A 24,626-nucleotide genomic window follows, 5' to 3' on the forward strand; every position below is an offset into this window, starting at 1 on the left:
TCCATGGGCCAATTAAACAACCCCCATGGGCTGCTTGTGGCCCATGGGCCTTAGGTTGCTGACGCCTGCTCTACTCTTATGTATTTTACCTTTATATCAACATCAGAAATAATTTAAAACATCAGAGGTATCACTCAGATTGGATATAGGAATCACACCACTCTTTAATGTTTCTGGACCCTGGCCTTCCACATCCTTGTTTCCTCCAGATGTTGTTGGACTAGACCTTCCATTAGCCCTTACCATTGACCATGCTGACTGGGACTGATAGGAGTGGTAGTTCAGCATCACCTGGAGGGAACCAGGTTGGGGAAGACCATTGCATTTTGCATGTCCAAGTTTTAATGCCAGGCAAAAGAACTCAAAAGGGCAAGGCATGCAAGCAAAAGAATCTAGCAAAGGGAGATGTGCCACATTGCCAGCAATGGTGCATGCACCCCTTTGAGACATTACAGAAGTCATATTTTTGATGGTTTCACATCACATCTCAAATAGTGGGATAATTCCAATAAGGAATTTAGATCAGTGACTGAGATCCAATTCACACTGGATTCACAGCAGCTGCTTTATTAGTTTGGCCTATTGCTGCTCCCTGCTGAAGGTGGCTGGTAGATCTGGAGGGGATATATTCTCTTAAGCCTCCGAGGTGTATTCTCTTAAAGATTTTACTTCCTGCCCATGGAGAGATGGAAGGAAACAATCCCACACAGGACCACATTTCTTTCCTACAGGAGAACCGACGATTTTGGCGATGAGTCATGCAACCTTTTAACTTCAAACAAGAAGTGGCTGCCATGGACCGAAGAGAAGGGGAGTGAAGCAGTCATTGCAAATTTGGCGTTTGTGTGGAACAGCCTTGTTCTTTGTTATCGTGTTGGGAATCTTGATGTACTGTATTTAGAGGGTCTTTTGACACCCATGCTAAAAAAAAACCCCAACCTTTTTTTTTTTACTTGACAGACATCACCCAATGCAAGATCATTTTACATAGAAGAGCCCAGCAGATGATTTCCCTCTCTACCCAATAGTGTGAACCGTATGTCTCTTCTGAATTTGTCTAGCAAATTATCTTTGCAACTGGGGGGTGGGTGGGGGTAGCCTTTGCTGCCAAGCTGTCTAATTTGTATGCAGATTATTGGTCCCTGGCAGATGATTTATATACGCAAATCTAACCATGCAGATCCAAGACATTTGAACTTGAACTCCTTATTAACTGACATAGCCACTCAAAACCCAGGAACAGTTTCAAGCAAGAGGCCAGCTTTCTCCAGGCCTCCAGAGGCCACGAGAACATTTATTTCCCCACTGGGGCAATACATCTCCTTACCTTCCACTGGTGAGGTCTTCAATCTCTTGCAAATATTATGTACACCCCCATAGGTGTCGTTTATCCGGTTCACAGCCTCTCCACTGCGAAGTTCCATGAGGTTCCGCAGATCCATAACAGAGCAACCAAAGTCCCCCTCATGGTTGCCCTCAACCACAGAGTTCCCAGGGTGGTGATCAGCAGAGTTGTTCGTCATCTTGACAAAAGCAGAGTTGGTTCAAGCAGAGAGCAGCACGAGAAATGTTGTCTGCAACTTTTTCACTTCTGTGTCTCTTTCCTCAACGGAAACTGAGCAGGTAATGTAAACTTCTGAGCTCCACGCAGAAAGCAGCCCAGTTCTGTGGCCTGTATGGCACCAGAAGCAACGCCTCTGGGGGAAACGGAGGATCCTGGGTTAGAGGGAAGGGCTGGCAAGGGGGTGGGGATACCAGCGCTTCTTTTTGCAGTTCCCCAGGTAAAGCTGCTGAGCCTAGCCAAGCCCAACTTCTTCCGATGAAGGTGTAAACAGGATGCACATGTTACCGTGGAAGCAACCTTAGCAACAGCCAGTGTGCATCTCCCAGAGAAAGAGATGGGCTCCCTTGATACTGTCTTCAACCAAAACTGCAAGACAAGGAAACAAAAATTATAAGTTAATAAGAGACCCAAGAGGACAGTTTATATACACATGGGTGCAGCAGAGGCAATGAGAAGTATCCATTCTGGGAATGAAATTGCAAGGGATGCAGCCAAGTTTAAAGATTGTCCCAGATATTGTGCTGCTCTTCAGAGCAGCTCTGAATGCATTTAATGATGTTTTTGCTGCCTTTCCATTCACAAGAGTGCTAAAGGCTGCTGATAATAATAATAATAATAATAATAATAATAATAATAATAATAATAATAATACACAATTATAAATAACAATGTACTGCAAAAAAAAATCTTTTGGATATCAGATGTACCAAGGCTAGCCTTTTTTTGTTTGTTTGTTGAAGCCCCATAAGATGATGTGCTCAATTCAAACAAATTTGTAAATTCTTGGCCTCAGAGAGGAAAATACAAAGAAGACAAGAAAAGGTTACAAAATGGCAGGGAAGTGATACAAAGGAAGGGAGTTTCTAACTGACTTTACTGCTTTTTACATCAAAAGGCTGCAAGCGGATCCTCCAGGGAAATTCCCAACCTTAACAGGGCAAAGATGCATATGCCATAAAGAACAACCACCTAAGGACACAAAAGCACAATGGCTTCAGCCCTTGTGGCTTCTCAGCAGTGCTGTTGAGCAGAAGAACCAAACTTTAAGGACTGGTGCCTGAGGCTGCTTTTTCCTCTCCTTCCTCCCCATCCCTTTTTCCTAGTGCGTCATGTCTTTTATAAGCCACTCTGGTGGCCTTTTCAGCTAAAGGGTGAGGTTAAGATGCTTTAAATAAATATAATAAAAACTGCTTTGGAAAGTAGTCTCTCCCCACCCTCGCCCTGCCCCGCCCCCAGCCACTATGAAGGGAAAAACCAAGGGCTCAGCCTCCCTTCACCCCTGTTCCACTCTTGCAGGGAGGAATTTACAGCTCCTATGTTGGCGGAGTGGAGGAAATGCCCCCCTCCGCAGGAAAGCAGATTTTGAGAAACTTCCCAACAGTATGACCAGCTCCCTGTTGCAGGAAGCAGTGGGCTCTCCTTCACTGGATGCATTTAAGCAGAGGTTGGCTGGACGTTTGTCAGGGGTGCTGCATCTTCATCCCGCACTGCAGATCTTGCAAAGAGCATGGGGTTGGGCTTGATGACCTTAGAGGTCCTTCTTAGGGGCTATGATTAACTCTCTGATCTTGCTTTGATGTGCAGGGACGAGCCCAATCTATAGCTGCCAGCAATATTCTTCGACTTGACATGGAAGTGTGCATCCAGACTCCCATCAGATTTTGTGTGTTTGGGCAGGGGTAATAGATCTGTTTTGACCCCCAATAATATGCTACAAGAGTAGAGAGATTTTCTATCAGTAGATGACCTTTCCTACTCTGTGCATACAGATATTGATATACAGATGCTAGGCAGCAGAACTGCATTTTAATGAATGACACAATACTAAATGATGGACAAGAGTGGAAGGAAAATTTGCTGTTCTGTTAATTCCGCAATTCCTTTGGGGCTCTATTTTCTGGACCCAGAGCTATATCTTAATGGGAAACTCTTTAAGGTCACTGGGTTTGGCCTCTCAGGCCTAACTAGCTTGTATCCTCGCCATACACACTGTACAAAATCAACACAAAAATCTGCTGCAAGCCAACATCATCCATCGGAGACATTTCTTAACCGTGAATGCCTACTGGACATCTTCCCTCCTTTCACAGAAACAAGGACCCAGCCCTAAGCCTTTCTTTCACTTTAGAAATGCAACCCAAATTGCTGGATGTTAGGAAGCAGCAACAGGGAGAAAACACCTCTGTTTGAAATCCAGCTTTCCAGATGTTGTAAGAGAAAAGTCCTTTTCAGAACAGTGCCACAGGCTCCAATCGAGGCTCCATCCCTGCACAGTACATGCGACAGTCAGAGGGCTGGGCTAGTCAGGGCAGGGCTACGCAATGCAGTCCTGCATTCCCCTTGTACACTGGGGGAGCTTGTGAACAGCACCCCTGAAAAGGCTTCAATGGAATGTAGTAGATCCATTTCTTTAAAACTGGGGTTTACCCCAGCTGCATATAAAGTGAGTTGAGGGTCCAGGTTTTAGAGCAAAAGGGGATAACTTGATTCTGGATCTGTGACATCCAGATGGAGGCTGCAGTGGGTGGGAGGACAGGATTGAGCCCACTGCACCTGCGTGCCGCTTTTGCACTAAAATCTTACTTGATAAGTGATTCTGGCATATCCAAGTTTTTAAAAAACGGGTCTGCTGCTGTCACACACAATTTGGGCCAGAGAAAGTAGATGCACTTTCTGACCCAACTTACTGATTTTCTCCTAATGGAGAAGCAGCTTTCCGTGAAATTGTTTAAATAAGGACTTTGCCCTGGCACTGCATTTTGCACTCTAGCTAAGTCTGATTTTTAGCTAAATTGCCATGGTGTGTGTGTGTGTTCTGGTTTCCCACTGCATGTAATGGGCTTCTCTTCCACTCTGAATGCTTACCATGAACTTAGTGATCAATTTGCCTTGCACAGATTCACATCTGAACCATGGGCAACAATGACCATGCAACCCCAGAGCCTTGATGTTCAGTGCGGCAACAGAGACTCAGGCTGGGAGTGGCAACCCTTTACACTTTATGGGTTATGTAGCAGGCTGTCTTATACCAAGTGAGACCAAACTGACCCATCTAATTCAGTACCATCTACAGTATGGTGGCTGGCAATGGCTCTCCAGGGTTTCAGACATGGGTCTTTCTCAGCCCTGTCTGAAGATGTTGGCAGATGAGTTACAACCCTTCCCTATTGGTTGTATCCAATGCTAGTTCTACCCAAAGTAGAACCATTGAAATTAATGAGCCTAAGTGAGGCACGCTCATAAACTTCAGTGGGTCTATTCTGAGAAGAACAAGCATTGGATACAACCCTACGTCTCACTGGTCCCCCAACTCACTTTGACCATCTCTCACTGTTCAAACTGAGGTTGGGAAGGAAATCTGGTTTTCTTAGCTCAGGTTTGTAAATCTCCTGGGTACGCATAATCTACTACAGAACAGACCTTTCCCTGAAGAAACAAGCAACATAAGAAGTCATTAACTTCATTCAAAACATTAAGACCAAAAATAACAACTTCTACAGCCATCTGAGTTAAGGAACGTGTACTGTTATCTTGCAAGAGCCAGAGCCTTACAGTTTTTGATTCTGAACTAGACATCAGGGACATTGCATGAGCTAATAAGCTGCTTCCACCACATACCGGAGCACCCAGTCTTGGCAAATGACAATCTGCCTTAAAGGAAATCGCCAGTTGCATAAGGATAGAAAAAGGAAAACTGTAACAGATGGACATTGCAGGAACCGAGGCGGGGATATGGAAGTGTTCAAAGGACAAACTGTTACACTCCCTAGTCACATCCTCCTCAGCCTTGATAACAGGGCAAGTTGCATCCTTCGCTGAGAATCTCCAGCTTCAATAAGAGTGAATTCCTCAACCGAAATATATGAGGGGAGTTTTCTGTGCTATTCAGCCCCAAAGAATTTTTCTAGGCTGCCAAGTAAAGTTGTGACTATAGTACTCTCAGCCCAAGACCCCACCAACCTGTGACACTAACTATACATTGCACCTATGTGCACCCAAGAGCCAAACTAGGAGGGATGAAACTGAATGAATCTGCTCTCTGAATTTTTGCAACAGCAACTGGGGGTGGTGGCAGGAAGGTGATCCAGTTCAGGATCCTGGTCTGGCAAAGAAGGCTCAACCCTTTCCCCATGCTGTTTTCCCAATGCAACCCCCCCCCCAGCTGCCACTTGCACCATTAGGGAAAAAATGTGTGTACACATGTATGCTTTTTTCCACAGGGCAAATAGCACCTTTGAGGGGAAATTTTAAACTGGCAAATGGCATGGTGAAAAGGTGCCACAGTTCCAGTCTGGATTGCTTCCTCTAGCTGGTGGCTGCTATTTGCAAAGCAGAAAGGCATTCATTTGTTATTGGGTTTGGTTCACCCCTGAGCCCTAACATTTCCTTTGGAAGAAAGAAATTTAAAACAGAGGTGATTGTTGTACTTTGCTTACTTTGTATTTATTTTTAAAATGTACAATTATTTACACCCAACAATGTTTCGTTTCTCATGGCAACACAAGCCTTTTGCCAGTTGCCATTTCTTTGCTCCCAATTCCATCCCCCGTGTGGCTTTTCCCACTAGCAGCATTCCAAACGCTTGTTATAAATATTGTGTGTAGCAAGCCAACCCCTTTAATTCTCTGACCCAGTGTGCTCTAGTGGCTAGTGCTGAGCTAAGACTGGAGAGCTCAGAGTTCAAATCTCCAGGTAGCCATGAAAATCACAGGGTGACCTTGGGCTATCATCTCAAACTGCCTCACAGGTTTGCCATGCAGAGATAAAATTGGCGTGTGTGGGTGTGTGTGGCGGGTGGGGTGGGGGTGGGAGATAGTCCCATGCATGCCTCCCTGAGCAACTTGGAGGCAGGGGGAGGGAAATGTTACAGATAAATAACTATTATGCTAGTGCAGCAGCCAGCAGGACCATTGATCCCTTGCGTTGAGCATATAGTAGCTTATGCTCCAATTTAAATGTTACTGTGGTTTTATAGTTTGTTGCAAGTTGTTCAGAGTGGCTGGGGCAACCCAGTAAGATGGGTGGCATATTATTAGTATTATTATTATTATTATTATTATTATTATTATTATTATTAGGTCTCAGCTGCAACTTAAGAGAGGCAGAGATCAAAAAGGGTTCTGAGTGATGAGGAGAAATACTGGTTAGGAGGCAATGTGGTTCTGGTACCCACAGATAAAAAGTCAGTGGGTCTTGATATGAAGCTGGAGACGCTGGGAGGAGAAACAGCAACAACACTGTGTTGGAAAGATAGTGAAGCTCCCTAAGAGATTTCTGCCTTTTTCTCTGGCAGGGCCCCTATGCTTTTAACAGGCGCTTTCAGGAGTAGCTGGCGAGGAGGTGTTTGAGAGGTGGAAATTGAACTGCTGCAATTCCAGATCACGGGAATGCTGTGATGAAGAAAGCTTCACCTGCTGAACTTTCACCTGCTGAACTGCTGCCTGCAGTTGACAAGGGCTCATGACTAGAGCAGGCAAGGCTGAGGCAGTGTGAGGTGGCCAAGTAGATTGTGCCTGTCTCTCCCTAAGATGCAACTATGTTTATTAAGAAAGTTTGTATGGTGAGAAAACCTCAAGCACAGGAAAAACTGTTGCAGCAGCTGAGAATTCTCTAGACAGCCTGAAAAGGTAATTTTGACATGCGTCATCACAATTCATCTCAGACAAAGCTTCGTCTCCGGGCCTGTTGGAACAATTTCAGTACACATCCGAAAAGGGATACCCAACTTGCAGCTCACCTTGAACCAAAAAGGCAATCTTGGAAAAAACAATGGTTTGGGAAGATCTCTTTAAGGTATGGGGGGAGCACAGTAGACTGATAGCTTGGAAAAGCTAGAAAACCTCTCAAACAGATCCTTGATAAAAAGAGGTTCCTGTCTAACCTGGAGCAGCAAATGCATGTTTATTTGTCCATCTGATTCACTGCCTATAAACCTGGGACTGAGAAATTCAGGTAGCAACTGCTCATCTATGTATAAAGGCATTCAAGCTTCCCATGGAAGGAGGCTAAGAAGGAAGATCCAATTAAACCAACCCCTGCTGTTTAATAGCATGTTGGGGAGGGGCAGTGGGCGATTATTATTTTTTGCTAATTTTTTATTCTTTAATAGCAAATAACATATTCTGGAAAGAGTTTAGAGGGTAAGAAAAAAGCAACTAATTAATATTGTGATGGCAGAGTCCCTAATTACCCCTCAAGGAGCCTGCAGGGCACCTATCATTATCTTCCCCTTCCAAACAGCAAGATTCCTTTCCCTCTCAGCTCGAGCTCCAGGGATTCCTTGCCACAGGTCGAGAGAAGGGAGATAAAAACAAAAATCTCTTTACGGAGGAAGGAGAGGTTCTCTGCTCCCATTCCCTGTCAGGGATACGCTTTACGACCTCTGCACAGATGTCCAAAGTCAAGCATGCTAAGAGACAGAAACTGAAAATGGAGAATTCCAGAAGGATGTTCCCAGCCACATCTCACCATATTGCAGGCTTCCCCAACTTGGTGCCCTCCAGACATTTTGGACTACCTCAGCCCCAAGCAGCCCCCAGCCCCACTGCCAGACATACCAAGTCTGCGGCCTAGGATGTCGCAATATAGCAGGAACAGAATTTGTGACATTACCATGCCTGGAAAAATAATAGCAATTTCACAGATTTGGCTTGAGCCCTCACCATTTAGGACTTTTTTTTATATATATAAAGAGGATCAAATGGCCCCACTTTCCGATATAATATTTCAGTTAAAAGAAAGCCTCCCAGAATGGCACTTACATTTTATCTTATTTCAGTCCCTAAAAGGGCACCGAGCACTCGAGAGCCAGTGCCTTAGACTATAAGCTCATTAGAGGAAAGATAGCATGATGCTGTTAACACGGAACCTGATAAATCAGCAGCACTCCCCTGATCCTAAGGGTTTGCGGCTTAATTATTCCATAAAAACCAGAGTAATTAATGCAGCGTTTCTGGATTCTGGATACAAGGAGTCAAGGGCCATCACTCCAGTCTTAACTTTGAAGGTCCCCAAAGGCTCCTCTTAGCTCAGAGAAAAGCCTCGATTTTGAAAGCCAAATATAAAACCCTACTGTGTTCTCAGCAAGGAAACAAAAGGTCCCATGCGTTAGTTACGGAGCAAGAAGCATCACAAGCATGAAGAAGGTTCAAGGTTCAAATCATGGTATCTCCAGGTTGACACCACCACCCCGCCCTAAACCCCCCTCCCCCCAAAGTAGTTCAGTTCTCCTTGAGGGCTTTTGCCTGACAGAAATGTGTCCTTGAACTGTCATTAATGCCTCTTGCTTGCCTGGGTGGATGACAGAGATTGTGGAGCGTGTGTGTGTACCTACCAGTGCTATTTCTTCTAGAAGAGGGGCCAGAACTCACGTTGATCACCTCCCTTATTCTCTTATAATGGCAATGGCACCCATGTGAGAGGTGCCGGAACTGAGCTCCGGTGAGTTCCGGCTGAAAAAAAAGCCCTGGTACCTACACCTCTGACGGCACAAGGGCAAGGCTCACACCTGTTGTTCTGCCCTGCCCACACCTGTTGTTTGACTCGCTCCTTGCATGTGGCCCTTGCAGAATTCCCCACAAAGGAATGTGGCTCTCAGGCTGAAAAAGGTCCCCCACTTCCAGTTCTATATCATGCAGCTGAGGCACTTTTTCCCAGGATACACTCTGTTCACACAAACCCCAATGTGCCAGACAGACAGACAATTGATGTGGAACCAGCTTCCCTAGGATGAGAAAGTTTCATATCCACTGTAGTTGCATCTGCAACATGTTGTAGAGGAAAAAGGCATTTACCTCCAAGCACTACGGCAGGCCTCTTAGTCTACTGATAAACACAACAAAGGAGAGCAGGACTGAAACTGAGAGAGGATGCAACCGGCAAAAAGGAAGGGAAAGCAAAGCTTTTAAAGCCCAGCTAGTCTGAATGGTTGCTTTAGGGCTCTTTGCAGGTACATCGTGGATTCATTTCAAAGGAGGAAAAATTGCAAGAGGGGAGCCTCACGAAAGGCTCCCAGTACGTTTCCGAGCACAATTCAAAGTGTTGGTGCTGACCTTTAAAGCCCTAAACGGCCTCGGTCCAGTATACCTGAAGGAGCATCTCCACCCCCATCGTTCTACCCGGACACTGAGGTCCAGCACCGAGGGCCTTCTGGCGGTTCCCTCACTGCGAGAAGTCAAGTTACAGGGAACCAGGCAGAGGGCCTTCTCGGTAGTGGCGCCCTCCCTGTGGAATGCTGTGGAATGCCCTCCCACCAGATGTCAAAGAGAACAACAACTACCAGACTTTTAGAAGACATCTGAAGGCAGCCCTGTTTAGGGATGCTTTTAATGTTTGATGTATCATAGTATTTTAATATTCTTTTGGAAGCCGCCCAGAGTGGCTGGGGAGGCCCAGCCAGATGGGCGGGGTATAAATAATAAATTATTATTATTATTATTATTATTATAAGACAGGCTCTGCAAGGTTCATGCTCCAAGCATGTTATGATTGGAAAGGTGAAATTTGAAAAAGTCACACACGCTAAAAAAAAAAAATCACCCTCCTCTCCATCTGCTCACCCAAAGCCTCCTCATTTCTTCTCCTAAGTCCCATCCAGCCTTGCTCGGCATACTCAAGAGTGCAGTCAAAGCCTCTCCCTAACTAGCACGTTCACCCACTCACATTGCACACTCTTCTCCTTACAATTTCTGAGTTTAACCAAGTGAGAAACGAGAGAAGGGGAAGCAAGGAGGGGGTGTTGAGGAGAATGAGCACACAACCAAGGGGTGTGGAGGAGGAGGAGGAGGAGGGGGTAGTGAGCAGAAGATGAAAAATGATGGCTGATGCAGTGCTGCAGACGAACCTGCCCAGAATAATAAACGGCTGCATTACACCTCTGTCCTGCCAGGCGGAGATCATGCATTTGTTGGAACAAGGCAAAGGGCCTTTCTAGCAACATAGGCAGGGCAGCACTAGGCAGCCAGCAGCGCAAATGATAGTGCCTTGGGGCCATCACTTGTCAGTCAACAGACAGCAAGCAGGAGGGGATGGGTGCTTCTGGAGAGAGTCATGGCAGAGAACAGAAGGGGGGAAACAGACATTTTTTAGGGCATATCCACAGCAATGGAGGCACTGGAAAAAAGAACTTGGGAGGGGGGCAACATATATTTCTAGGCAGGCACATTATGTTCTACATGTGAGGATGTCTGGAAGAGAAAAAAATCACTGTATGTTAATGACTGGAGTTCAGCTGTAGTGGGGGGGAGAGGGGGGAGCTCCTTGTTTGGGGGGACCTGTTGGTGCCACCCATGATCCACAGCAACTCACTACACAGATCTGCAAACAGATCTCAGAGTAAGGGGTGGGAAAATATGCTGGTGCAAAAAACTGAACTTATTTTCCTTCAGCACTTTTTGGGTTTGTGCACTTTTCAATGGACATGAAAAAAATATATAACAATAAACTTGCTTCCCACAACTCTCCATTCAACTGAAGCTGCAGTGGAGGAGCCATACGGGCATCAGATAACCACAAACCTCTGTAGCTTTCTATAGGGATATGTCTCCAACCACCACTATATTTTTCTAAACATTAAGAACTAGATTAGCTTTGGTCCATTGATTTTTTTTTAAAAAAAATGGGGAACCCAAGATGAAAGTTTAGGAGTCTGCCTTATATCCCATAAACCCAGGAGTAACAGCTCTGGCTAAAATTCCGAGTAAAATGTTTTATCAATGCAATAGGTCTCTCACTGAAGCAGCCTGGAAAAGCAGGGCCGGGCCTGTGGTTGGGTATGTTCACATGGGAAAAAGCAATATTCTTCAGCCTAAGCAAATAGTTCACAGCACTATCCAGAGGTGCTGATATGCTCCTGCAAGCCATGTAGCAGAGACACCTTTAGACTGATTAAACTGCGAAGGGAGATCTTTTCTCAGGGATGAAAGCCATTAGGGCAGGCACAGCCTGTGAGAGAGATCAAAGAGCAGAGATCAAGCGCAGGTGATTATTCTATTCACTTTGGCATGTGCAAGGAATTTACAGGGAAATGTGTCTGCACTTATTCACTAGACATGCCTAGCACACTTCTCTGGCTCAGTTGGCCAAATCCAAGGAGAGTGGGAATCCGACATCACCTCTCCCTTCACTGCAACAGCCAGCAGTTCAATCCACCCAGTTTCTAAGCCAAATGTTTCTCTCTCGCCTCACCACCAACCACCGCCTATCTGCTTAAAGAAGTGAAAGCTGTGATTTGGCAGCTGTCCCAAGGGAGTGGCATGGGTGTAGCCGGGGGGAGGGAGGGAGCAGCTGCCCCCCATCAAGTAAATAAATAAAAATACTTAACTAACTGACCAACTGCATTGCAGATAACTCAGTTCTGCCCCCCTAAAACAAATCCTGGTTATGGCCACAGGGGGTGGGTTCCTATCCTGAACTTACTTTGGCCAGTGAGCATTCCAGAGGGCTGCGAGGGAGATCCTTTTCAACCCCTTTGCTCATGGAAGTCAGAAAACTGAACTGTGACTACTCTCAGACGATGCAAAGGTACCCAATCCAAGATAAGTTGCATGAGCTTTTATGGGGCTGAGCCCATTTCATCAGAACCAAGAAGGGTACCTGATGCATCTGTGAAGTGCACTATATTCCACATCATAATAAAGGTTAGCCTTAAAGGTGCCACAGGACTTCCTGCTGCAATGAAGTAATGTGTCTGGCTGTCCCTCTGGAAATTGCCACAGGGAAGAAGGCTCCCATAAGAAGACCTCTGCCGGATCAGGCCAATGGCCCATCTAGTCCAACATCCTGGTCTCACAGCAGCCAGACTGGCAACCTGGACACAAGCAGAACAGCACTCTACCCACATGCAATTCCCAGCAAATGCTAGCAAATGGTATTCAGAGGTGCACTGCCTCTAACAGGGTAGGCAGAACAGAGCCGTTGCTGCTAATAGCAATTGATAGTAGCCGTCCCTCTTTAAATGATACTGCAAATGTATATATAGTGGTACCTCAGGTTAAGAACTTAATTCGTTCTGGAGGTCCATTCTTAACCTGAAACTGTTCTTAACCCGAGGTACCACTTTAGCTAATGGGGCCTCCCTTTGCCACTGCAGAATTTCTGTTCTCATCCTGAAGCAAAGTTATTAACCCGAGGTACTATTTCTGGGTTAGCGGAGTCTGTAACCTGAAGCGTCTGTAACCTGAAGTGTATGTAACCTGAGGTACCACTGTACCACGCACCCATAGCAGCTTAGAACAGAGCAGTCCAACTTTCATACCAAGTGGGTCACAAGGGTACTTTGACATGGGACCCACAGGCTGCATGCACACTGTATGGTTGTGAGCTGGGAGGGGGGGGCACAAGGACAAAAATTGACATCCCTTGCAGCCCTCATGCTGCCTTCCCAAAGCTGGATAAGAGAGGTGCTGGGGTTTAGGAAGGAGGTGTGAGGCTCTGACGGGGTCTTAGAGCTGAGAAAGTGCTAACTGGGCTTTGAGAAGGAGATTGGAGGACTCAGGGACACTGTCAGAGCCCTCACAACCTCTTTCCCAAATTGCCTCACTTACCTGGCTTTGGGAAGGCAACATGAGGGCTGTGTGTGTGGGTGTGTGTGTGTGTGTGAAATGTTGCTGAGATCTGCCAAAAAAGACATCAAGGGCCGCATGCGGCCCTCAGGCCATGTGTTGGACCACCTCGGTCTAAAATAACAAAAGTAGCAACCACAGTGGAAAGCCAACTTTCTCCAAAAGACCCAGGACCCAATAGAACTCTAGCTGTTGCTCCACCGCTTCTGGGTAGGGATGCATACAGCCAGCTGATTCGAATCTGGATGAGCATCACCTTACTGGTGTGCTTTCACATCTGCACCAGCTGTGCATGAGGAAGTTCTGCATCCACAAATAGACTTCACTCTCAATACTGGGGTGGTTATGCCTTACTGGGTTTCACAGCCTCCTTAGTTAACTCTTGAGAGTGTTTGTGTGCAGACAATTTCAATTTCGGGATCCACAAGTGCATGGAGGGTTGCAGTGCAAGGGTTTTGAGTGTGCCTACAGGCAAAGCAGTTCCTGAATTAAATCCTTAGCACATCAGAACTGTGGGCAATTGCTCAGTAGACCACATGGCCAGACTACAGTTTAACCCCTGGCAAAACGTATTCCTTACTAATATTGCATCTCGCTCTGTATGAAACACCCCAGTATGAAACAAGGTTTGAAAAGGGAGTGGTTAACGTGCTTAAACAGAGATGGTGCTTCAAGGAGCTCAGAGTGCTGCATTATCATTATTATTTTTTAAAAAAATATTTTTAAAAGACAATTTACAACATGAAAACCTTCCTGACAGGCTTAAGAAAAAATAAAATAATAATAAAAAATCTGGGTTAATGATACTTTCCTCTCTGGTGCAAATCATTGTGTTTTATTCGGAGTGATTACAAGGCTCCTATCACACCTTTTAATTAGCACTCAGCACCAGGGCATATTTGAGTGCCAAGCAAGGTTGACTCACCTCTGCAGAAGTTATTTTGTCAGAGAAGGGAAAAAGAATTTGGGGGTGGGGGTGGTTAGGAATGAGAAGCCAAGTACCAAAGGCATTGCTAAGGGAAAGAAAGCAGGGAGAGGAGATGTGTTAAGTGCTACCTCTGGGGTTTATTTATGGATACGCGAACACCATGTGGAGACAGCAGCCTTGACTCTGCTGTTCTGGGAGAAGGCATCCAATTCTCACCCTCTCTCGGCTTGCACCCATGCTGAAAAGGAGTGGGGTGCCAAGGGTTTCAAGGTTTATCGGGCTCAGGATTCAGTTATGTACACATTAAGGGCCTAAAACAGCAGCAAGGTATTTTCAAGTAATGTTTTATGTTGCTGTACACACAAGAGAAGAGGAGGGGGTCTTCATCCAAAGGGCATTGCATGATTTGTTTCTCCACACCCGCAACCCTGCCCCCCCAAAAAACCTCCTATTCAATGAAGCTATCATCTGAGCATGCCCTTTCATCTGCACATGCTCAATGAATGTCTCAAACGTACACACCTCAGATTAACTGTGGCGTCCCATCTTCAAAAGAGAGGGAAGCTGTTTTCAAGGAAAGCTAACCAAACGCAAGTGTTTCTCAGGAAATTACAGGATGCATATGGATTGTGGCTAATGTCATGCGTCTCAGCTTCAGGTACCAGAATTGGGACTGCACTGGAGACAGAGTAAATGGCAATGGGTACACAGCCTTGTTCCTGTCCTGGGAGCAGTGGCAATAAACAGAACCTTGAACGTTCATTTTGTGCTAACCCAAAAAACCCCAAAACCTATGAGCAAAGGAATTGTGATGGGATCTTTGCATGTGTGCATGTCAGATTCATGGAGACAGCTTTTCACCAAACCTTACAAGGTTTCAACAGCAAAAATTAAAAAGGCCATACAGTAATTCAGAAACAGAAAAGTATCAGGGAGGCTCCCAATATTATTTTTTCACAAGGTATTTTTTCACAAGATATTAAACCTTGGGATTTGAAGAACTCTGTCAGTGTTGCTTCCCTATATTGAAATGCAGGTTAATTTCATGTCTATTTCACTCCAGAGACTAATCGTCCAAGCCTGTGTCAAATACAAAACTGACATGAATAATGATGATGACAAGAAGTTAGCACTCATCTAATTATTTTAAAGCGGCGCTGACAGAAATTCTACAATCCCTCTAGGATAAAGAAAACTTAGCCTGGAGGGAGCCTCTTGGCTGCAACCAGCGCTGGCAACCCAACTGAAGTATTTCTTGACGTAATTAGCCTGTGGAATTCATTGCCACAGGTTGTGGCGATACCTTCTAGCATCAATGGCTCTTAAAAGGAATACATCAACATATGACATATACAGATTTCTTGAGCAATGGTAGTTGTGGCCGCCTTCTTGTTCAGAGACAGTAATCTGAGACAACTCGATTGGGAGAACTGTCGAGGAATGGGGAAGGGCCACAGCTTGTCCAAGAACTGTGTTGCTGTCATGACCTGCTTGTGAACTCTCTTGTGGCATCTCATTAGCTCAGAGCATGAGACTCTGGATCCCAGGGGTGCGGGTTCAAACCCCATGTTGGGTGAAAGATTCCTGCATTGCAGGAGGTTGGACTAGATGACCCTTGTATGACCCTTGTGACACCTTTCAACTCTATGATTCTATTAATTCTGTCTATCTAGCCACCATTCAAAGGCAGAACATGGAGCCAGGTAGAGCATTGGTTTGAACCTACATGCATGCAGATTGTGTATCCCTAACTTCAGTTACTGTCTACGTTTCAAACATTTTGACATCTATAGCAGCGAGTGCAGTGCTGGTTTCCCTCACCTTGCCTCCCTCTCTCCCTCTCTCTCTCCCTCTCTCTCTCCCTCTCTCTCTCTCTCTCTCTCTCTCTCACACACACACACACACACACACACACACAGCACTATGGAGTCAGAGCACAGGTCAGTCACTATGCAAATATCCAGGGTACCAATTCTTATTAATCCAGTCTAATAGGTTAAGGTAAGTGGTGCACCATGCCCAAAACTGTGGCAGTAATTCTTTATCTGCACAATAGCAAGCTGCTTATGGGTTTCCTATAGGCATCTGCTTGGCCACTGTTGGAAATAGGATACTGTGCTAGGTAGCTCCTTGGTTTGACCCAGAAGGACCCAGAAGAGTCCTTCTCATGTTCTTCAATGTTCATTGTAGTGTTTTCTGGTTAAGTATTCCCCTTGCAAAAAGAAGAGGGACACACCCACTGAGAGGGGGGGGGGGAGAGAGAGAGAGAGAGATATGCCCTAGCTCAGTGCCATCACATTTCAAACTCCCCAAGTACTTCATTCAGCATACAATGGTGATTAGCAAAGACAATAATAACATTGCCTGCTACTGCCTTTCTAGCTGAGAATAGGCTGCTGAGACTTCTAAAGTCAACAAAACATTATGATATGGGGCACTCACTCCTCTGCACACTCTGAAGCAGGGGTCAGCAAACTTTTTCAGCAGGGGGACAGTCCACTGTCCCTCAGACCTTGTGCGGGGCTGGACTATATTTTGAAGGAAAAAAATGAACTAATTCCTATACCCCACAAATAACCCAGAGATGCATTTTAAATAAAAGGACACATTCTACTCATGTAAAAACACGCTGATTCCTGGACCGTCCGCGGGCCAGACTGAGAAGGCGATTGGACCGGATCCGGCCCCCGGGCCTTAGTTTGCCTACCCATGCTCTGGAGTTTGCCTTAGTTTGCCTACCCCAGCTCCAATCACATCTCTGAAACTAGAGAGACAAGGGAGCATCCCCTTCCACATTGTTCAGTGCGCAGGAACCACTGAGAGTCCTATTTCAGCACAGCTTCCCTGAGTTGGGCACCTCAGCTCCTGCTCACAGCCTCCCAAATGTCACTTGTAAGGCAGAGCTGGAATTCTAACATGCGGCTCTTGCAATCGACGGGGTGCCTACATACGTACAGAAATGAAATGAAATAATGAAATGAAATGAATAATAATAATAATAAATCAGACACAAAAGCAAGCACGGCTCTAGGAATGTGTGGAAGGGCAGATGGCAAGGCAATGCTTTTCCTGCTCTGGACACCCTTTTCCCTACAGCTTAATAAGAGGCCAGCAAAACCCTGACATATGCAGTTAGTTTATAAAGCTGCATATCAGAGATTACAGCTTTGGACAGACATTTATCTTGGCAGAATAATTGAAAAGGCGGGGGAAGTAGCTGGCTGAGCTATAAAAAAGAGAGAGAGAAAAGGACGGAGAGGCCTTCCTCTCCTGATTCCTGCCTTCTGCGCGCGCGCGTACACACACACACACACACACATATATATATATATATGTATATGGGGGGGGAGCAAATCCTGATTTATTTAAGTGGCCCAGTGGCAGTGCGTTGGCCGTAACAGCATCCCTCCTGTCCCCAACTACTTCTGATTGTTGTGGGAAGAAGAGGGGGAGAAATGTTGCAAATGGAAACACATATATGTGCGTGCACACACACACACACTATCCAACCCTTTCACAACTGAAGCTAAAACTGCCCACCTGCAAAACTTTAGACTGGCAGCCCTCCCTGTTCACACCATACTGTGTGCTCATTTTAATAGCAGCCTGTCACATTAGGTTTTCAGAGCACAAAGGTGAGGGAATCAAGGCACAGCAAGGAGGTCCAGCCTCCTCAAAAAGAATCACAATGGGAAGGGGAATGAGAGACACAGCTGGGAAGGAAAGGCACTTCCTGTTCAAATGGAACAACCAGGCAGGTGAGTGGGATGTTTGCCCAAGAGCTTGGAAGTGGTGGATGAGGTTCTGGAGGGAGGGGAAGAAAAAAAAAGTTTTGAACACCTCCTCCCAAAGTTTCTCACTGCACAGGGAAAGGCAATCCACCTTTCCACCATATACAGAAATGAGAAAAACAAGTTGATAGTAAACAAGTTGATAATTTGCTTGGAAAAACCTTTTTACGATGTAAATGGGAGCGGGAGACGTGAGGGAGTCCAAAGAAGCGATGAAACCACGTTATGATATAAGTAAGGTTGTTTATTATTTGTGCATTTGTATTCAAAAATTTTAATAAATATTTATATATATAAAAAAAAGAAATGAGAAAAACAGGCTGGTGCAAATAACTCCCAGGACAAGTGTGTCAGTTCAGATTGTAACTCGTGTGCATTGCTAAAGTTAACCCCTGCTAGCTGGCCAACATTGGCACAAGGCGATTACTAGGAACAGCAAGATCTGTGTTATTTATAACCTGTCAAGAGATGCTAATGGAAGGCACAGAGAAGGTGAGTCATCACAGCTCCATCCACAGATTCAGAGGGTGGAGCAACATCTGGGCCCTGCTTGGGGGGTTTCCTAAGAGGCGAGGTGGATCATCTTGGACAAGGAAGCAGAGAGAACTGATTGTGCCTCATCTCAAAAAAGAAACAGAGAATGGTGCATCTAGTTCTCATTCTGGGGAGATCTTTTCTCTTTGCTTTCTTCTGACCAAAGGAAGGGAAGAAATGGAGTGGGGAGATGCCAAGACACTCAGAAACTGGGAGAGAGCAATCTGCCTCCTGGAACTTGGTAGAATTGCTGAAGGAGGAGACCATTGCCCCAAAGCCCAAGCACTGATGGGAAGGGAAGGGAGGGAGTGCCAGAATAAAATGGAAAAAAAGGAGCATGGAAGGAGCGAGGGCAGGGAGATTGGAAATAACAGATTTGGACACAGGATTAACAAACAGAGGAAGCAATTTAGGACCAAGAGGAAAGAGATGACAGGGCCTTTTCCACTTTCCTCCTTGTGAGTTAAGTGCCCCAATTTTCCAGACTGCAAATAGTTTGGCCTGATATTTGAAAGCAGGGGTGGGGAACTGAATGTGACCAGAATAACCAGCTCCACCTACCTGTCAATCACTTGACATCCCAATGAAATCCAGTGACTTTCCCCTGTTTTGCCCACAGGCATCTTCAGAAGCCCAATTTAAAGGGCTATCTTGACCCAGACCTTGTGGAGACCTGACCATCAGGACATTGCATAATGAAGGCCCCAGGTCCCCTCTCTCTCCAGGTCAAGGATCAGGTGGAGGGTGGTGGGGAAACCTCTGCCCAAGACCCTTGAAGAGCTGTTGCCAGTCTGGCTGGAGAATACTGGGCTAGGTGAACAAAACCGCCTGACCTGGCACAGAGCTGTTGTTTCCTAATGAAATGAAACTGTGAGGCTGGTTCTTCTGAAGTAAAACCCTACCACAGGTGATGTCAACTGATCCACAACCCCACTGCCAACAATACTACTCACAAGAGCCAGTGTGGTGTAGTGGTTAAGAGCGGTGGACTCGTAATCTGGTGAACCGGGTTTGATTCCCCACTCCTCCACATGCAGCTGCTGGGTGACCTTGGGCCAGTCACATTTCTCTGAAGTCTCTCAGCCCCACTCACCTCACAGAGTGTTTGTTGTGGGGGAGAAAGGGAAAGGAGAATGTTAGCCGCTTTGAGACTCCTTCAGGTAGTGATAAAGTGGGATATCAAATCCAAACAACAAGGTAAGTGGCATTTCCAAGGACTGTGACTTTGGTGAGTCTTTCCCGAACGGCTGCTACATGTTCTGAAAAATCACACACCAAAGGAACCTGTAGGGTCCAAACCCATTCTAATCATTATGAATGTTTAGAAAGGACTATGGACAGAGGGGATTTTGGCAGCCGTGTATTCGTAAATTTTGAGGTGCAGGAGCTCATTGTGACAGACCCCCCAACCACACCCTCCAAGGAGAGTCCAAAAAATGCAGACAGCTATGTTGATCCATTTTAGGCATGGACATATGCGCACACGTACCAGATAGCATCAGTATACTGTATTGCATAATACCCAATTCATTAGGGTCAGCTGATGGCCTAAGGGCAGTAAACTGGCCTCATTATCTGACTTCCTCTATGCTAAAATACCACAAACAATGGTAAACCCTGAAATTCTTGTTATCACCTCATTCACTTGCTGCAGCAAGGCAGGACCCCTGACACTCTGGCAGATGAAATCACAGCAAGAGTTTTGTTTGTTTTTAACTATCAAGTGGCATCTAAATTTTATGAAATAAAATAAATAGCTCCTATGCTGGAAAGAAGTCTGGCAGTTGCTTTCCCTCTCCACTATGCCACAGGTTTGGGGACCCAAGGCACCTTCTCTTTCTGTGAACCTCACAGCTACAAGCTATGTAGGGAGGGTCCTGTTCCTTGTGTGTCTGAGGGTGAGCAATTGTGAGCTTTGTGGGGTAGGCAGGCAGCTTAAATAGGGGACTGGACGGAGGTCCCTACACAATGTTCTGTACCTTGGTTCCCCCCTCACATTAGTTCTTCCAACAATTCTGGTTCAGCAGAAAAATGAGAAGCCATCAGTGAAGAGAGCGACCTAAACCCTTCTGCTGACTTTATCCTCCATCACTCTGGGAGGGATGGCAACCACCAGGTGTGTTAAAACGTTTCACCATGGGTGACAGCAGGGAAATTAATGGAAATTACGTTAACCTCTTTTGATTGCTTCCTTCCCTCTACTTGCAGTGTAATAAAGTCTGCTGTTAACTGCGGCAACGATCACAATAATTAGCATTTTTATAAGGTTTTAAAAGTGGTCAAAGCGCTTACATAAATTATTCTGGATCTCTCACAACAACCCTGTGTGGAGATGAGCCTGAGAAAATAATGGCTTGCCTAAGGGCCAAAGTGTTCTTTATATGGTAGCGGCAGGATTGGTGTCCTGATTTATTGGTGGTGATGATAATGATTATTAAAATACAGCTGTGGATCTGACCATAAGCAATGGGGAGGGAGAACATGATTTTCTGGCGCTTTCCTTCCGTGCTATTTTTCGGATGAAAATGGTCACACACACCCACACCCCAGCAGCACCATTCTGTTTGGTCTACTCCCCCCCCCCCAGTTGTTGGGGGCATCCAAAAATGTGACACGGCATTGCGCACATGTGACGTCACACGCACGATATACAGGCACGTCTATGTTACAGTGGCAGGCACCCACAATCCTAAGGGTGAGGTGGCACCTCTGTTAGCCACAGTCTTATACTTAAGACCAGGGATCAGCAAACTTTTTCAGCAGGGGGCCGGTCCAGGGGGAGGGGGAATGAACGAATTCCTGTGCCCCACAAATAACCCAGAGATGCATTTTAAATTAAAGCACATATTCTATTCTACTCATGTAAAAACATGCTGATTTCCGGACCGTCTGCAGGCCAGATTGAGAAGGCGATTGGGCCTGATCCATGATTAAGACAAAACCTCTTTTCTGCAAATTGGTCACTGCAGAAGCACTACCTCTCATTTTTTCTCTCTCACACACGTGTGAAAATACAACTCCTTCTGATACCTCCAGTGGGCTGATGCTTACACCATGTTAAATCTACTCTACCTGGAGCTTATTGGGAAATTTGTGGGTTTCCTTACCCACACACGGAAAGGGGCCTCTCACCCTAACTGCAAGACTCAGGAAAGCAGATGTGTCTGTGCTGCTATCTGGAAAGGCCAAACAGTTCCCTCTCCTCTGCATCTGGTGCTAAAGTGACTCTGCCCTCCACTGCCTTCCTCGTGACTCATCTATTTCTCCTTTCGACCAGTGGGCAAAATACCACACCCTTGGTCCTTGAGGGGAAGAAGAAAGTTCTCTTGCTTCCACACGCCTTGCTTGCCCAAAGAAACATCCATCTTTTTATACTGCCCTTCACAGCACAGGATATTGATGCATTCTGCCACATATAACTCATAAGCAACAAAAAAAGATACTGACTAATCCCAGAGCTAAGCAGAAGAATTAAAATAAAACATGGGGGGAACCCTATACAGAGTCCCACTGTTTGCTCCATTATCACAGTGATCTGTATATAGTACGGGGTTTCCCAATGAAGTATATAAAGTTATCATTGATCCAACCCAAATTCTGGTATGGGAGCTTCTTAAAATGGCAGAGTTGTGAGAATGTTAGAAATTGAAATATGAAACCTAGGAGCTAAATGGCACCTTAAACTTAGGTTATGGGTGCAACAACAGAATGTCTAGGTTCACTCTTTAAATCGCAAGAATACAAAGCTGAAAATAAATGAACTGCAGCTAAAATATAATGTTCATTTTTCACATGGTCTAGTCCTTCTGCTGCCCACCTCCCTAATATTCTTAAGAGGGTCTCTTCTCCAGCCTTCAGAGACTAGCTAGAAGTGGGGAGGCAGAGAAGGGTCCTCTTTTCCTTCCAGCAGTGGCAGTTTTAATTGGAAATCTTAGGCACAGCACAGTGCCCAGAGATCAGAAATTGCTCTCACTAATTAAATTCTCTGTCGCAAAAATATGTCTAGAATAATGGGAGTTTCGAACACTGAGTTATGGAGCAACAAGGAGGAATCCTGAAGAAGTGTGTGAAAAATGCACCTCTGAAGCATAGCTCTGAATTTTTTTAAAAAAGCTCATTGAAGTTTTCCAGAAATCAGTTTGCTTTATACATCTTTGCAAAGAGAAAGAGGGGTGTTAAAGTTATTCTTTTAGCACTGCAAAAAATATTGTTTAAAATGTGAAACTCTGCATCTGTATAATTTTTTTAAAGCCATAAAGTAGCATAGTCTGACGATATTGTTGCTTTTTGGAACCATTCTATCAACTTCTATGGGGTTAATATCAACAGTAGGGCTGGGCAATATGTGGTTTTCAACATGATGATATACCACCCGCTAAACACTGCGATATACCGATATGTCACAATGTCTGAAATAAGGCTGAAGCTATGTAGAAGCACTGGCTGGCTTCATGGTTTCCCCCTTGTTGTGAATTTTGCCAGCGACTGCTTTTGTGATTTGCTGCTCCCTTCAGGAGGCAGGGGAGAGTTGATCCAGCAGTTAACAGGGGCTGCAGGAATCGAGAGAAACATTGGGTGACTTCCCAATTTTCCCCACATTGTGATTTTTGCACAGCACTCACACACACAAAATCATGATTTGCGATATATTACAAGGTCAAAAATTATGAAAACAATATGACAATATGTAGAGCTCTCCCCCCCAGCCAGAATCCATTTTGGATTATACAGTCGTACCTTAGTTTTCAAGCGGAAACCATTCCAGAAATCCATTTGACTTCCGAAAACGTTCGAAAACCAAGGCACGATTTCTGATTGGCTGCACTCACTTATGGGTTTGCAGCGTTTGGGCAGGGCTGAGAAAGATTCCCTGTCCGGAATAATGGACAATTGCTTCCAAGCAGTAGAGGCAACACTGAGCTCAATGGACCATTGGTTTGACTTGGTGCAAAGCAGCTTCCCATGTTTCAGTGCAGGAACTGCACTGCCAAGGTACAGTCATGTGTAACAGCGATGCTGTTAATTGCTACCCTCAGGATTTAAGCACACACGACTGAGAGCTGCAGTGCTAGCAACGACTGTAGGAGTGCACGGAGCATTTCTAAAGCAGTCGCACAATGCTGACAACAAGGAGAGATGCCGTATTACAAAACCAATCCCAACTGTTACACCATCTCATGTGAAACAGCGTCTCAGTAGCTAGAACCTCCAGGTTTGTCTGGGAGAGTTGAGAAATCCCCTCTCCTGCTTTCCTTCAAAGCGGGCCTCCTTCTTTTCCAGCAGGAAATAGTTGCACGAGAGGGAGTAGTACAACAGATGCAATCTTTCTTAGCACGTAGGCAAAATAATAGGAAAGACTCTGCCTTGTGAATAGCTGCAGCTCTTGAAAGCATGGAAGCTCTGCAAAGTGGGGGGAGGGGGGTGCAGCCACAGGAAGCATTTGCAAATCAGCCGAGGGATGTGACTTGCCACATGTCAACCTAGGGAACCCCTTGTCCTTTTTATTGGCCCGTTCTCTAGGATCCAATCTTCTGTCTCTCGGTTAACTTCCCACAAGCTACGGAAAACCTCGTCAGCACAGTTTATTTATAAAAATTCTTATAATATCGGAGCAGTTCAGGCAGAGAAGCTGCAGTCCGCAGGCACTGCCTCCCTCTCCCGCCCCAGATGGGAAGCAGCATCACTTTGGCCTTTCTCTTTTCCTCCGAACCCAAGCGCCTCTCAGACCCGTCATCACCCTCCAGTGCCATGGAAAGCAAGGGAGAGGGATGAACAAAGGCAGTCAGGAAACAGATCAAATTAAAATTCCCAGCCTCCCACATGGCGCTGACTCCCACACCCCTCCCTGCCAGCCATAAGCTGCTCTGACGAGCTGCAACTTGAGAGGCGGTAACGGGAAGGGTGAGCTGTTACCATAGGAAGTGCACTTTAAGAGCAGCATTAGCTCCCTCTAAGAACATTTACTGGCGATGATGGAAAGATGGAAAAAGCAACAGTGCAATGCTCCACCCTTTGCGGACGCTCTTGCCAAGGTCTCCACCAGCAGGCAACCACCACTTCTTTCCCATGAGCTCTCTGGAGCTGGGAGGGGGAGCCGGGCGAGGGTTGTGTGCATGTGCGCTGCTCCCATGCCGAGTCCACACGAATATGTATCCATCACCCAAGATGGAGGGATGCGTACTGGGTCTCCTCTGTGGAATGTGCTGATGAAGGCTTGTGCTCCTAAACAGGAGCATTTGGGCAAGCCT

The 24,626-nt window shown here is 45.7% G+C and overlaps 1 protein-coding gene across 8 annotated transcripts in view; it reads right to left on the minus strand.

The window, feature by feature from the left end:
* The window catches only part of ATP2B4 (ATPase plasma membrane Ca2+ transporting 4), a 162,828-nt gene that overhangs the window by 79,673 nt on the left and 58,529 nt on the right, over positions 1-24,626 (minus strand). For all 8 annotated transcript variants that reach the window (XM_081865330.1, XM_081865326.1, XM_081865333.1 and 5 more), the window contains exon 2: positions 1,328-1,930. In XM_081865330.1, coding sequence (XP_081721456.1) covers positions 1,328-1,523 — 196 coding nt within the window. In that variant the 5' untranslated portion in view covers positions 1,524-1,930. The remainder of the gene's footprint in view (positions 1-1,327; positions 1,931-24,626) is intronic.

The sequence above is a fragment of the Podarcis erhardii genome (assembly GCF_964252035.2).
Source record: "Podarcis erhardii genome assembly, chromosome: 6".
NCBI classification, from domain to species: Eukaryota; Metazoa; Chordata; class Lepidosauria; order Squamata; family Lacertidae; genus Podarcis; species Podarcis erhardii.